The sequence below is a fragment of the Anarrhichthys ocellatus genome, unplaced genomic scaffold (assembly GCF_004355925.1).
Source record: "Anarrhichthys ocellatus isolate YVR2014 unplaced genomic scaffold, GSC_Weel_1.0 scaffold138, whole genome shotgun sequence".
Classification (NCBI taxonomy): Eukaryota; Metazoa; Chordata; class Actinopteri; order Perciformes; family Anarhichadidae; genus Anarrhichthys; species Anarrhichthys ocellatus.
In genome coordinates, this window is record NW_022280168.1 from 287714 (window position 1) to 304057 (window position 16344).

Below are 16344 nucleotides of genomic sequence, written 5' to 3' on the forward strand. Positions count from 1 at the left end.
TCTCTCTCTCTCTCTCTCTCTCTCTCTGAGCTGACGAGAGAGAGAGAGAACTGAAAACAAGAGACAGGGGAGGAATGAGAGGGAGAGAAGCTAAGGAATGATTTTGGGATGTTGGGGGAGGCCAGTCAAGCTGCCAAGCATTTTTAGTGTGTGTGCATGTTTTGGCTGATGACGCACGCTCTACTCTGAGATGGCGTTAGGAATCCTGATCGCCTTTAGCGCTGTGGAGGAGGCATCCCAATCCTCACAAGGGGCTCACATGCAGTAACGTCTGTCCGCCGTGAACACGTGTGTTCTTTTCCTCATCTCCACCCCCTCTTCTTTTTCTTCTTCTTCAGCAACACCTACCTTTTTTATATCTTTCCTACTTGCTTCCTCACACTGGTATCTTTTATTTATTTATTTTTTACATCTTCCTGCCTTTTTCCCCTCCAGTGGTGATATTAGTGGTGATGAATTTGGGCATAGGTTGAGAGCTTCTTCTTTTGTCCGGTGAGCATGGATTGTCTTTGCATTGTCACCACTAAGGTAAGAGACAGAACACGATTGAATGATTCACTGGACCAGAGAGGGATGAAAGGGAGACATGGACTGAGACTGGGAGAATGAGGCATGCAGTGAAGCAGGAGGAGAGAAGCTCTGTCTACACATTGGTTTCTTACAATGTTCGCACTTGCACTCATGTTTTTGTCTTCATTCAAGGTCCTGCTTGTCTTCATCACCTTGTCGCTTTGAGCTTTGGAGTGAAGAGTTGAATGTATGATTCATCAACGTTGCTATAGGATGCTTTCAGTGTATATTTGTTGTGGGTTATTATCTCTTGACAGAGTGATTTTGTATGTGTGTGAGAGAATTACAATTCCCCCTAACTACAGGATGCATGTCACAACCTGGCTGCCTGTCTGTTGAGATATGACAGCAGTAGTTGGGTTGAACTTCAGTCAGCCAGCTCATGGTTCTGCTCACGAGCACTTGGCAGTTTCCAAACAAAACATTTTGCATTATTAGATTAGACAAATCCTTATGCAAGCTTCAGAACTGCAGTATTTTATTTCAGAAAATATCACAAACGACACACTTTTTGGACTCTTATCACTTAGCTTGAACTGTATGCTCTCCACTATGTTGATGCTTATTGCATCACTGGAGAGGGGAATCCTCCGCTCACAGCAATGTTTTACTCAAGGCAACAAGTCTGTTCTAGGACACTATCTTTTTCCTCATAATATAGAAATGAACATTTCATGTAAAGTTAAATGATTTCCTCTCACATAACTATGCAGATGATACTGAGGTCTTACTGTTTTATTTATGCTAGTTAAATTTGCTAATAGTTGTGTTAGTTGTTTAGTACCTCATGTAGGATTTTTTACTTGAAATTTGTCATCCACATGACACGTGTTATTACATCAGAAAACAAGTAACGTGAGGTGTTCATTGTTGTGTTGAAGTACAGTACAGGAGAACTGTAGTTTTCTGTCCCATCATCAGGGCAATCAAATCAATCAGAATCAGAACCGTTTATTGCCAATGTATACAAGGAATTTGTCATGGCAGGTGGTGCATAACATTAGACAATAACATTGAACAATAAACAACAATCAACAATGCAAGAAACAGAAACATATTAAAATTTACAATAGAATTTGAATGTGTGCAATACTTTGGTTTACGACCAAATACCTGCAAAACTAGAGACCTTCCCGTCAGCCTTAGCTGTACTTGTACAGTTTAGTGCTAATTAGCAAATGTTAGCATGCTAACTCACTAAAGTAAGATCATGAAGATGGTAAGCGTCATACCTGCTAAACATCAGCATGTTAACACTGTTATTGTTAGCATGTTAGCCTGCTTATAGTAGCATTTAGCTCACAGTACAGCCTCTCTCTAAGTCCTGTTTACCAACTGTGAGAAAAACCATATTGTGGATGTATAGACAATGGTCATCATTTCAAGTTTATAAAATAGTTTATGATACAACTTAACAAAGCTGTTTGCATGCAGGTAGCCACAGTGAAAGCAACAGTGAGCAGGTAACTCCCTCAGAAGCAGTTTTCCTTCAATGTACATCACGCTAAGGTCACAGCGACGTCTTGCATGGACTATTCTAAGTGAAACTGACAAAGCTCTCTTCGCCGTTTATGCAGAAATTCTCCATTGAGTGGTTTGCAGCCTAAATATAGACATAGTCTACATCCAGTAAGAGAGTTAGCCCACAGTTCTGGCAGGAAAGTGCTAAAGATGGACACATACATGCCTCTCTTCCTTACATGTTGTAGAACACACAGAGACGCCTTCGGTCAATTAGTATGTTGACGTTGAAAGCCATGGTGAAATATTCACGCTAGGTTAGCATGAAAGCCATTAGCAAGTCAGCCTTAGTCTGCTGCCCTTCACTCCGAGTGCCTCATGCTTCTGTTGTAACATGAAATGCAGGGGATTGATGGAGGCTTTTGTTTTTGGATGGTTATGTCCTTTTACACTTTTACGTGTCATGTCTGCATGTGTGTATGTGTGTGTTTGTAAGGTGGCATACAGGTGCACACACACTGCATTTCTAATGTTCCAGAGTTCATTCACACTGTGAGTGACATGCTTTACAAGTAGCACTGTGCTGACATATTCTGACTGTAGGCTGCTTTGTCATTAGAAGGTGTTAGCAGTGACTTAGTCAAATTTAATCAATTAGAAAAATGATTATTTGTTAAATTAGCTTAGAGTCTCTGATTTATGGTTTTGAGGGGGAGTATACTGCCATGTTGCTACCCAGAATAAGTCAAATCAAAATAAAAACAGAAAATGAATTAGATGCTCTACAACTGTGGTTGTAGCATATTGCATACTGACCCTGCAGGATTATATGACGGCATTGTTGACATGCTTTATATGAGGTTTAACTTTGGCCCACACAATGCTAAACCTCAGATATGATGTCCTCCATATCCACTCCTCTGTCATACAGGTGTCACAGGACTGCTGTTGAAGAAGAGAGTCACACTGAGAATTTGCCATATTGACAGCGTCGATATTAACTGAGTCGTCATAACAACCAGCTCTGGTTATGCCATGTCTAGTTATTCTGGTCTCTATAAGTACTTTGATTCATAAAGAGTCCATCAGACAGAAGTCATACTGAGTTCTTCAGAGGCAGCCCCTCTTAGTGCTCCTGTTGTGAATGTGTTCTATGACACTGTGAATATTATGTTCAGCTCTACTATCTTAAGTATTCAGCTCTCCATAATGAATGTCCGCTGCATGATATGCAGTTTTCATTCCATGGACCCGTTATATAATAGTTATGGGGCATGTTGAGTACTGTGATACCATGCCATTGTTGATGTTTTTAATCTTGATTCTGACTCCCCATTGGTGATGTAATGCAGCCATGGCTTTTCTGTCAAGTTCAGTTTGGACTGAACAATCAAAGCTGTCTTATTCCAATAGCAATTTGAAAGAGTGCAGTTTTCAAACTGCAGGTGTGATTTTAAATGTAACTCACATGTCTTAACAAGCGAGTGGAATTTAAAGCTGGTACATTTATTTATGTGTGGTTATTTCCATAACATTCATGAGAGCTGGCCATACAACAGAAATATGCTGTTGCCTGTATGCAGGTTTCTGTCCTATAAATGCTCCAAATGAGGTAGCGTGGAAGAGGAAATGAATGAAAGACTGCTAAAGCAAAGTATACTTTATTTATATAGTACATTTTATTCCAAGAGAGATTCGACAAACTCAGGACTTTAGCCCAGGAGACAGCTGTTCGTGTGAAACCAAGTCAACATTGACTTACAGTATATTACCATATTTTGTTCTGTAACTTCCGTACTTTACTAGCGACAGTAACATAACAAGTGTAGTTATTTTACTTATTTTAACCTCAACAATGATCATTTCCTTCGCCTAACCAAGTAGTTTTGTTGCATAAGTAAACCTAAAAACTAAAGTAAATCTGGAAGTTTATTTTGAAAAGACACAATAGAGGGGTACTTAGAGCATCATAGTTTGAACCAGAGGGACACTAATCATGATCAATGTTTTTGACAAGTTGGGAGTGAGAACGTGTTACTGACAATGCACATCAGAACAAAAACTGAGCCAGGAGGTCCAAGGAACTGCTTGCAGAGCTCAGAGATAGGATTGTGTTGAGGCACAGGACTGGGGAAGGCTACAAAAAATCTGCTGCATTGAAGGTTCCCAAGAGCAAAGTGGCTGCCATAATTCTTAAAGTTTTTTAACAACCAGGACTCTTCTCAGAGCTGGCTGCCTGGCCAAACTGAGCAATTGGGGTAGAACAGTCTTGGTAAGAGAGGTGACCAAGAACCTGATAGTTGCTCCTTGTCGAGATAGGACATCATCACTGCAACACACTGATCCTGGCTTTATGGCAGAGTGGCCAGTCAGCAGCCTGTCTTTAGTGAAAGACTCATGAAAGCCTGCTCGGAGTATTTAAAAAACATGCAGCTGAAGGAATCTCAGACTGTGAGAAACAAGATTCTGTGGTGTGATGAAACCAAGATTGAACTGTTTGATATGTGTCAAATCAGGAGTGTCTTCGGGACAAATCTGTGAATGTCCTTGAGTGTCCCAACCAGAGCCCGGACTTCAACCCAATCGAACATCTCTGAAGAGAACTGGAAATGTCTTTCCACCAACGGTCTCCATCCAACTTGACAGAGCTTGAGAGGATCTGCAGAGAAGAAAATACCCAGATCCAGGTGTGCAAAGACCCAACACAACTCAAAGCTGGAATCACTGACAAGGTTGCATCAACAAGTACTGAGTCTGAATACTTGTCAGTGTGATACTTCAGTTTTTGTGATTATGGGGTATTGGGTGTAGATTGGTGAGGGGGGAAATGAATTCAAATGATTTTAGCACAATGCCCTAACATATCAAAATGTGAACAAAGTGAAGTGCTCTGAATGCTTTTTGTATATACTGCATATGTGTATGTGTATTTATATACATTATATATACATCTAGCATAACTGTTGGAGGTCCATAACAACAACCATATTTTTATTTGATCTAAAGAGATGAGTTTGTGATAGTGCTGGTACAATCATATCCTGTTTTAATACTCTGCTAAAGGACGCTCTGTGTTTGTAAGCTCAAGCACACTTTTCAACCCCTAGTTATTTTAACATGACCTGGTTTGCCTATATTTATATACTTCTTTTCTTTCATTTATTTCTTTGAATTAATATTCAACATATTCCAGTTTACTGCTTTTGGAACAAATATCAAATGCTATCAGTTCAAACTGATCATATAAATACTGCAGATATACTTTACATTCCCTCAGATCAGTACAAGTGCACTTCAGTTTTACCTGTACAGAATGGCCTTGACCTGACTGGAGTCCTTGTGCACCACCATGTGCACTCACCTTTAACCTTCCCCTCTTTAATCAGTGAGTAAGTTACAGCCCTTTGAAACCTGATGAGTGGAGTTTGTGGTCAGTCAATAACATTGATTCACCAATTACAACTGAGGAAACAGGCAGAATGAGTGAACTCTGAGAGAACAAGAAGTCGTTCATGTCCGTTATGTACTCATGGATTCATAGATTACAGGCATGCATTTATTATTCCTATTAAACTAACAACTGGACCATTACTAACCTCGCAATGAAGGTCTAACATTGGAGTGGGCTGACACATATTTCAGTCAGAAGCCTTAAAGAAGATTCCAAGTAACATGAAATGTACGAGGCTCAGTTGTCTGCTTAATCACCAGTTTCAGCACCTTTTACAATTTTTTATCACAGTCTTTGGAATTGTAAATAGTTGACTGTCAGTAAACAACACATTTTATTTTCACCCCACGAGCTTGACACAATTTCTCTACTGTTTCTCAATTTACTGTTTAAAAATATCTCGGTTTGGGTTTGATCCAAAAGACTTGAAGTTGTTTGGAAGTCTCACGCTGATCGAAACCCTTTCACAGAGCTGTTGCCTACCCATCATCTCAAAATAGAGATTGTTTAATGCAGATAATGAAGTCACACATTTAATCGTTTAGAGTTAAAATTGTTGGCAGCTAATTGACTCAAATATTTTATTTTAATATCATTATTTTTATGCACTTATCATATTTTTAGAATAATAAGAAAGCTATACACTACAACACCATAGGCCAGTGTACATAAATGTGTATTATTTTTTGTGCAAAAAAAAAACTGACTTAAGAGGTTAAAAGTCAGGAGTAAATATGACGCACAGGTAAATAAATAAAATTATTATAAATAATGTTAAGCCTGATTATCTTAGGGTAGGTTTAATAACAACTTTAGGAAAAACAAATGGTTCACAATTAAGTTATTCGCTGAAAAAAATGGGTACATTTCATTTAATTTAAAGGCTATTCTAGTGCCAACAAACAAGCAAACCAAGTCTTATTACAAATTCCAAAAGTTTTCAATGGATTGCAAAGTTTGAAATCCATAACGTTTTAGTATTCAAATGCACCCAAACATGGGGAGGCAGACAAAATAGGTATTTTCTCCACGGCTTTTTGCATTATGTCCCATAAACCTGCTAATTGCCTGCTGGTGTATCTTGAAGCTCTACACTATAACCAGCAGATGAACTCCCACAGCTTCTCTAATCAGGAACAGAAAGTGCAGTAAAGCACTGACAGATTGTACGGCTAAATGCTTCTTGTTACCGACAGAGGAACGTGTCCTTCCAGTCATGTCCCCACCACTGAACTCACTCGACAGACCGTCTGTGTGGTATAGTCAATGTGTTTCTACCCTCCAGGATTCGTTGAAGGCTGCTAGGGCTGATTTGAAAAAATTATGACTCTCTCTGAAATGATTCTAGTTTCTATGACAATACAAACCAGATTAGATGTGCTGAAGAAGTATAATAATTAGTGCTGGGCAAGTTATCGCGTTAACGCATTAATTAATTAACGGTGACAATTATATTATCACGCGTTAGCGCAGTTTTTTTATTTATTTATTATTAAGCGATATTTTTAACACAAGAACCAGGCAGCAAGCAGTGAACAGCTCCTACACTCCGTCACTGTCCTTCACTCTTGTCTCACAAACACACACACACCCACACACACACACATGCGAGCGCGATTGTCTAGTTACAGATCAAACGTGACTGTTGTGAAGTGGAGCTTTTAGTGAGGACCAAGACACGTCTTCTTTGAACGGAAAACTTTACTGTCTAAACTGCAGTATTACAGTGTTACAGTGAACACAACGCGCTCTTGCACCCGACATGTGGTTTTCTACGTATCATCATCATTGTTAGCGTCAAGAACACGTACCATTCTACTTCCTGTCGCTTCAAAGTAAAAGAACTTCCGTTTTCATGCTCTTCACAATAAAAGTAAATCATGCAATCAAACAATTTACAACAGTGACAATATTAAAATACATATTGTCGAGTTTTTAAAGTGTTTTTGTTTGTAATATGTATAATAAGCATATCATTTAGTTATCGCTACTGAGAATTTAACAAACATAAAAAAAGAAGTAGATAGGTTTGCAGTTTAAGGTGTATATTTAAATTGCATCTCTTACACACAAAGATAAAGTTATTATCAGAATCATAACTGTATAACTGCTACTGTGTAAAGGGAATACTGCTGTTAAAAATAACCTTATTTGTTTAAAGTGTTTGCAAACCAAATGTTATTGACCTTTTGTTCATATAGCAGTACTTTCAAGATAAAAGTGCGCAATACACTACTTTTGAATTCATTATTGAACTTTGCCATAACAATGCCATTAATCTCAAAAAATCCATGCGATTAATCGCAATTAAATATTTTAATCGTTGCCCAGCACTAATAATGATATATTAATCTTTCCAACTAATACTTCTTGTTAGAGCCTGCCATGGTAGAAACCATGTCCCCTGTAATAATAATACAACTTCCCTCCCACTACAGGGCCGCCTGCTGGGTAGTTTTGTGTTTGGTTGTGTTGCCTGGAAACAGTACTGCTTCTCTATAGGGGTGAAGAGGACAGACCTTCTGGAAAGAACAAATAGTCCGATGTCTAATGATTCTGTCTGCACTTTCATCGTGTTTCAAGCCAGATAATTGACATAGGTGAGTTCAGTGGAGCGGTTAATTTGCCAGTTGGTTAATTGTTCAGACTCGTTAGAAACACACATTGATCAGAAAGGAGGAAGACTCTGCGAAGCATCGTTCTCCTGTCATTGTGTGTGCTCTGTTAGTAGTGCTTGTTGGCTTCCCCCCATCAATTATGCTTCTGTTGAGGGAGATTGTGTAGGGAGTGTGTGGTAGGTGGTCGCCTCGTTCCATCAATACCAGAAGTCAGTCCATTGCCAGGATTATGATCACTATCCCAGTGTTTTTCAACCTTTTCTGAGCCGCGGTACATTTTTTACATTAAAAAGATCCCGCGGCACACCAAGAACCAAAAAAGTTACAGAATGACACATTGTAGCACAATACAGCATATATACATACCGATCCCCGGTGAAAGTAAATCCAAAACGAAAGATATCTTTCGCTGTGTTGCCTCGAGCTCACTGTATTTTCTTTCTTTTGACCACCACTCATATGAGGCTTTTCCTCTGGGTTAGAACTTTGTCCAGGGCCCAGTTCAGAGTCTGCATTTTTCCTTTTCAAATATTTCTCCATCGCTGTTTGTCTTGTCACCACAACCTCTCCTGTGCATCATTTAATATACTTAAATTAACCTGGTCATTATTGCGCTACAATAGAGTTGGAATTAAGAGATGTAGAAATAGAGGATGAAAGAAGGTGTAGGTCTTGTCCAATTCTACAACTAAAACTAATAATTAGAAGTAAAAAAATAACACCTAAACACCAAAAGACTGCAAGCTGTTTAATCAAATGTCTATGTTCTCTAGAGGGTTTTTGAATTGACTCAATTTGAAAGTTTTTCTGATGAGAAAGAGGGTCAACTTCATTGTTTTGACAAGCACTTCGCAGGACTATCTCAATTAGTTGTAAGGCATCAGCATAACTTTCCTGTAATTGCAGAGCAACAAAGCATTCACAGAAGCTTGCATGCATCAATACTCTTCTTCTCTTTTAATTAATAGTTATTTCCCACAGGGTTTTTGGGACAGTGGTGGGTGGACGGACATCGGACCTGTGGCGTCCAGGGTCATGCTCCCACCGAAGAAAATTTGACAAAAGTAAATTTCATTAATCTGTTTCACTTTGAGAGCGAAAGCAACTAGATCTATGAAGTTCTGAAAAGTGAGGCTCCAGTTCTGAAAAGTGAGGCTAATGCTCAAGTGCATTAAACCTGCATTCTCTCTACTGACCAGTAGGGGGCGACTCCTCTGGTTGTATAGAAGTCTATGAGAAAATGACTCTACTTCTCTCTTGATTTATTACCTCAGTAAACATTGTAAACATGAGTTTATGGTCTCAATCTCTAGTTTCAAGTCTTCTTCAATACAGCATGATGTTCATTTAGTACATTATGGTCCATTTAGAGTCAAACAGACCATAAAGCAGGGGATGCTTTAGGGCGGGGCTACACTGTGATTGACAGGTCACTGCGTTGTCCGGTCGGAGTTATCTGTATTCGTCTTTCAACTTTTTTACAACTTTAACCCTTTCACAGTTTGTTTTCAGTTCATGAAAGTTAACTGTAACTGGTCTTATTCAGCGTCTGGTTGTACTTAGCTCCATCCTCTCATATCACATCTGATTAGAATCCAATGATATAATAGATATTATTCTGAAATGGGCCATTCTGCTTAATGAGTAGTTCTTACTTTTGGTACATAAAGTGTGTTTTGATGCTGATACTTTCATACTTTTACTTAAGTTGGCCAACATTTTGAATGCATGACTTGTAATAAAAGAACAGAGTACTTCTTCCACCGCTGTGCTCTATACAATGTAATCATGAACATAGGTTGTCCTGTCTATATATGAATGGTGATGACATGGCATAAAAGTCACAAAGCAGGTAGATTCTAACCCATTTCAGAATAATTAAAACGAGAGTTTCATCTAAACAATGTTCAGTCAGGTGACCTGATAATCAGAGCACAGTAGTGTAGGATTCCTGGATAAGTATTTCACAACATTAAAAAAAGAATGCAGCCTGTTATATGATTCCAGTGTATTCAATTCCATCCAGCACAGTTCAGTCAATATTTGTGAGAATGTACTACAATTTCCTGAACCTAGAAACTACCTCTACCCTTCACATGTTTACATGTACATGTACGGAGGCTGTAATCCAACACACTGACTGTGTGCCATAACTAGGATATCTACCACTTGACTACCGCAACGGGCTCCGATTCTGGAGCTGTTAGGTTCAGGAACCTCTCGGAACTGTGGGAGAACCGCACGTCTTCCAGCCATACCAAAAACTCAGCCGGTTCAAATTATGATCAAAAGTATTTAATCTTACACAAGCTAAAACAATTGCAAAGTGAATTACACTAATTACACTATCGATAGAAATATGATCCGTGGAAAAGAGTTCACACACGCTCCAACCAGGAAGCTTGATACCTGCAGGAACCGCCCGAGTTCTTCCTTTGAATCTCCTTTCATAGTCCGTAAAAGTCATAAAATGTCTGTCTCAGTTACAATTGGCTTAAATTCAGCTGACTCCTCCTGGCTTCAGTCAGCTGACCGCCCTTGCGTGACCTATTGACTTTTGGTCTGTCGCTCCTTCTGCGTGTCACTCTGCTTCTGTTAGGACCAGATTTCACTTGCTTGCTGGTCATGGTGGTCCCTGAAATGCCTGTCTCAAAATCCCTGTCTGTCCCTTGGCTATTCTTCACAGTTTAATACATTCAATGATTGTCTTTTATGGCTCAACACTTCTATGGTAAACATACTGTAAACATATTATACATTTGATAAGTATTCTTGTGACGTTCCAAATACTTTGACATTTTTTACAAGTATAAGGTGGCATACCACATACTTCTTATTTTACTATCCACCTCGAGGGGTGCTATAAATCCTACTAACAATGCTTTTAAACCTAAATTCCTCACAGAGCCCACGTGTGTAAATAGACACAATATGCTCGACCCACTTCTGGCTGGGAAGTCCCGGCCTCCTCCATCTCCCTGCCATCACAGAGGTCCCAGCGCTCACTGTCGCCTCCGATCACTTCAACGGCCATACCTGGGTGCTCTTCCCGCCCCAGTACTCTGTCAACTCTTCTCTATCCATTTCGTCATCACATGTGCAATTTCCTCCAACACCCGCCCCCCTCCAACCACGCTCATTTTTGGAGATACAATTGTGAGGAACGTCAAAAAGAAATCAGCGGTGACTTCCTACTTTCCAGGCGCTAAGGAGACTGGACCAGATTCACAGCATCCCGGCCAAGAATTCCTACCGGTAACTCCCCTGCACATCCCTTCTATTACACTCGAAACTTTTACACTACACTTACATCTGACTTGTTTATAGTCCTGTCATCTGTTCGTTTGTGCACTTTATTTTATATTCCACTTTATTTTATATTTCACTTTATTTTATATTTTTCTGTAAATTTTAATATGTTTCTACTTTGCACTGTTGATTGTTGTTGATTGTTGTTAAATGTTATGCACCTCCCGTCATGTCAAATTCCTTGTATGTTCAACATACCATGGCAATAAACGGTTCTGATTCTGATTCTGAAGAACCCCCTCGACCGGGAACTTATCATCCATATCGGCTGCAACGACATTCCTAGTCAGACCTCGTAAATATTAAAACGGGACTTTAGCAATCTCCTTGACTACAGTCCCATCCCTCCACTCAACGTGGGTTGTTTCAGCCGCACTCTAGGCTTCCTTACCTGGCTGCAATCAACCTGTACAATCTGCAACGTAGCGTTTATTGACAATTTCAATCTCTTTTGGACCTGCTGTTCATTCTTTAGAAAGGATGATCTTCACCCTAACGGCCTGGGCGCTCGCATTTTAACAGATAATATTTTTTACTCTGTTTTTAATGCCACCAGCAAGTGACACCTGTCGCTAATTGCAGCTTCTTCTTTCGGCCACAACCCACATTCAACAAACTTTCAGACTCACTGGCTCCCCGTGTGGAATGGCTGTATCAGGCATCAGGCACTCCCTCAAGGGATTCTCACTGTGACTAGGTCAAGATCAAAGCGCTTTCTAAGAAAGACTAGGGCTGTTAATCAAAACCTTAAGTACCCAAAAAATTTAACCCACCATAAACGCTAAGCTTGCTTTGTTTAATGTAAGGTCTCTGTCCAACAAGGCTTTTATCATATATTATTTTATTACTAGTTTGGATGTTGGTCGGATTTAGGAGTTCCTCAAAGTGCTCTTTCCACCGCCCGACGGTGTCCCCCGCTGGTCCTCCCCCCCCCCCGCTGAGAACAGCCTGGGTTAAGCCCTGCTTTCCCTTCCTGAGCCGTCGGATGGTTTGTCAGAACCTCCTTGAGGCCAACTGAAAGTCCTTCTCCATGGCCTCCCCGAACTCCTCCCATGCCCGAGTTTTAGCATCCGCGACCACCCAGCTGCAGCCCTTCTGGCCTGCCGGTACCTCTCAGCTGCTTCAAGAGACCCCTGGGCCAACCAGGCCTTGAAGGTCTCCTTCAGCTTGATGACTTCCCTCAACTCTGGTGTCCACCACTGGGTTCTCGGGTTGCCGCCATGACAGGCACCGATAACATTCCGGCCACAGCTCCTAGCGGCCGCGTCCACAATAGAGGCTTTGAATATGGTCCATTCGGATTCCATGTCCCCAACCTCCCTCGGTTGTGTGAGAAGTTCTTCCGGAGGTGGGAGTTAGACGTTCCCAGTTCACCCTCACTACACGTTTGGGCTTGCCGGGACTTTCCAACCGGTTCCCCTGCCATCTGATCCAACTCACCACCAGGTGGTGATCAGTTGACAGCTCTGCTCCTCTCTTCACCCGAGTGTCCAAGACATACGGCCGCAAATCAGATGATACGATTACAAAGTCAATCATTGATCTCCGGCCTAAGGTGTTCTGGTACCAGGTACACTTATGAGCCACCTTATGTTTGAACATGGTGTTCGTTATGGCCAAACCGTGGTTAGCACAGAAGTCCAATAACGAGACACCACTCGGGTTCAGATCCGGCAAGCCATTCCTCCCAATCACCCCCCACCAGGTTTCTCCGTCATTGCCCATGTGTGTGTTGAAGTCCCCCAGGAGAACTATGGAGTCGGCAGGCGGCACCCTTTCCAGGACCCCTACCACTGACTCCAAGAAGGCCGGATACTCCGAACTGCTGTTCGGTGCATAAGCACAAACCAGAGTCAGAGCCTTGCTCCCCGCAACGCGTAGGCGCATGGAGGCGACCCTCTCGTTCTCCGGGGAGAACTCCAACACAGCGGCGTGGTTATTGTACTGCTGCTGCGGTCCTGCTTGCTTGCGTATTCTGGGTAACATTGTGGTATGTCCTCTTTACGTAGAGCTGCATGTCGTGTACCAGGTGAATTTATTTTTCTGGAGATGTGACTGTGTTTCTACCGGCCCACTCCACAAAGTCATCCACTACTGCCCTGTACTCCTCCTCCCGTCCGTCCCTTATACACCCGACCACTGCAGAGTCATCAGAGAACTTCTGCAGATGGTATGACCCCGAGTTGTACTGGAAGTCAGTGGTGTACAAGGTGAACAGGAAGGGAGACAGAACAGCAACCATGATAACACATCAGTCTAACGTGTTTTCCTCAGATGCGGGGTGATACTGTGTACAGTGGATATAAAAAGTCTACACTCCCCTGTTAAAATGCCAGGTTTTTGTGATGTAAAAAAATGAGACCAAGATAAATCATGTCAGAAATTTTTCCACCATTAATGTGACCTATAACATGAACAATTCAATTGAAAAACAAACTTACAATAACCTGGTTGCATAAATATGCACACCCTCTTATAACTGGGGATGTGGCTGTGTTCAGAATTAACCAGTCACATTCAAACTCATGTTAAATAGTAGTCAGTACACACCTGCCATCATTTAAAGTGACTGATTAATCCCAAATAAAGTTCAGCTGTTCTAGTAGGATTTTCCTGATATTTTGTTAGTTGCATCTTACAGCAAAAGCCATGGTCCGCAGAGAGCTTCTAAAGCATCAGAGGGATCTCATTGTTGCAAGGTATCAGTCAGGAGAAGGGTACAAAAGAATTTCCAAGGCATTAGATATACCATGGAACACAGTGAAGACAGTCATCATCAAGTGAAGAAAATATGGCACAACAGTGACATTAACAAGAACTGGATATCCCTCCAAAATTATGATAAAAAGAAAACTGGTCAGGGAGGCTTCCAAGAGGCCTACAGCAACATTAAAGGAGCTGCAGGAATTTCTGGCAAGTACTGGCTTCTTACGAAGAAAAACATCCAAGCCTGGCTAAACTTTGCAAAAACATACATGAAGTCTCCCAAAAGCATGTGGGAAAATGTGTTATGGTCTGATGAAACCAAGGTTGAACCTTTTGGCCATAATTCCAAAAGGTATGTTTGGCGCAAAAACAACACTGCACATCACCCAAAGAACACCATACCCACAGTGAAGCATGGTGGTGGCAGCATCATGCTTTGGGGCTGTTTGTCTTCAGCTGGAACCGGGGCCTTAGTCAAGGTGGAGGGAATTATGAACAGCTCCAAATACCAGTCAATTTTAGCACAAAACCTTCAGGCTTCCGTTAGATAGCTGAAGATGAATTTCACCTTTCAGCACGACAACGACCCAAAGCATACATCCAAATCAACAAAAGCATGGCATTACCAGAAGAAGATTAACGTTTTGGAATGGCCCAGCCAGAGCCCAGACCTGAATCCAATTGAACATCTGTGGGGTGATCTGAAGTGGGCTCTGCACAGGAGATACCCTCGCAATCTGACAGATTTGGAGCGCTTTTGCAAAGAAATATTGCCAAGTCAAGATGTGCCATACTAATAGACTCCTACCCAAAAAGACTGAGTGCTGTAATGAAATCAAAAGGTGCTTCAACAAAGTATTAGTTTAAGGGTGTGCAAGCAGGTTATTGTAAGTTTTTTTTATTTTTTCCCCTACAAGATTTCAGTTTGTTTTTCAATTTAATTGTTCACGTTATAGGTCACATTAATGGTGGAAAATGTTCTGACATGATTTATCTTGGCGCGCTGGTAAAGACTGAGAGGGACTACCGTGAGTGCAGCGTCATGTGTTTCACGGAGACATGGCTGCACGCGGATTTCCCGGACCACAGTGCGTCGGTGCCCGGCTTCAGGACTGTTCGGGCGGACAGAGACATTACACAGAGCGGCAAGAAGAGAGGTGGCGGGATTGCAGTGTATGTGAAAGAGAGGTGGTGCATTTTCGACCATGTGTGTGTTAAGGAACGCTTCTGTAGCCCGGACATTGAACTTCTAGCCGTGGGGATGCATCCATACTATTTGCCGAGGGAGTTCTCGTCCGCCATTGTTGTTGCTGTGTACATCCCCCCCATCAGCTGATGCTGAGACAACAGTGGACACCATCCACTCCACTGTATCTGGACTGCAGATTCAACGTCCAGGTGCATTTTTGGCTATTACTGGAGACTTTAATCACACCACTCTGGATAAAGCCCTGCCAACTTTTCACCAATATGTTGACTGCCCCACAAGGAATAATACAACTCTGGACCTTCTGTATGCTAATGCAAAGGATGCATACAGTGCCACTGCCCTTCCCCCCCTTGGCAGGTCTGATCACAACCTGATCCTGTTGACACCCAGGTATGTTCCTCTGGTACAGAGGCTGCCTGTGACCACCAGGACTGTGAGGAGGTAGTCTCAGGAGGCTAATGACGCTCTGCAGGACTGCTTTGAGTCTACGGATTGGGATGTGCTGTGTGGACCACATGGGGAGGACATCAGCATGACGGACTGTATCACAGAATATATCAAATTATGTGAACAAACCACCATTCCATCCCGGACAGTACACTGCTACCCCAACAACAAGCCATGGATCACCAGTGACCTGAAAGCTCTTCTTAATAAGAAGAAAGCAGCTTTCAGGTCTGGGGACAGGGACAAGCTCAGGAGAGTCCAGCGCGACCTGAAGGTGAAGCTCAGGGAGTGCAAGGACTCCTACAGGAGGAAGCTAGAGGCCAAACTCCAGCAGAACAACATGAAGGAGGTGTGGACTGGAATCAGAATCGGCTTTATTGGCCATGTATGCTTACGCATACATGGAATTTGACTCTGGTTTCCACTCCGCTCTCAATTTACAAACACAATTTTACAATAAACAACAAAAAATATATATATAAAGAATAAGAAAGGGCAGCAAAAAAAAGTGTATGTATGTATGTGTATATATATATATATGTATATGTACATATGTATGTGTGTATATATAT

General features: G+C 41.5%; 1 protein-coding gene across 2 annotated transcripts in view; it reads left to right on the forward strand.

Annotated features, from left to right (window-relative positions):
* Positions 1-24: 24 nt before the first annotated feature.
* Positions 25-16344, forward strand: part of dlg2 (discs, large homolog 2 (Drosophila)) — a 191857-nt gene continuing 175537 nt past the window's right edge. For both annotated transcript variants that reach the window (XM_031877480.1, XM_031877489.1), the window contains exon 1: positions 25-528. In XM_031877480.1, coding sequence (XP_031733340.1) covers positions 499-528 — 30 coding nt within the window. In that variant the 5' untranslated portion in view covers positions 25-498. The remainder of the gene's footprint in view (positions 529-16344) is intronic.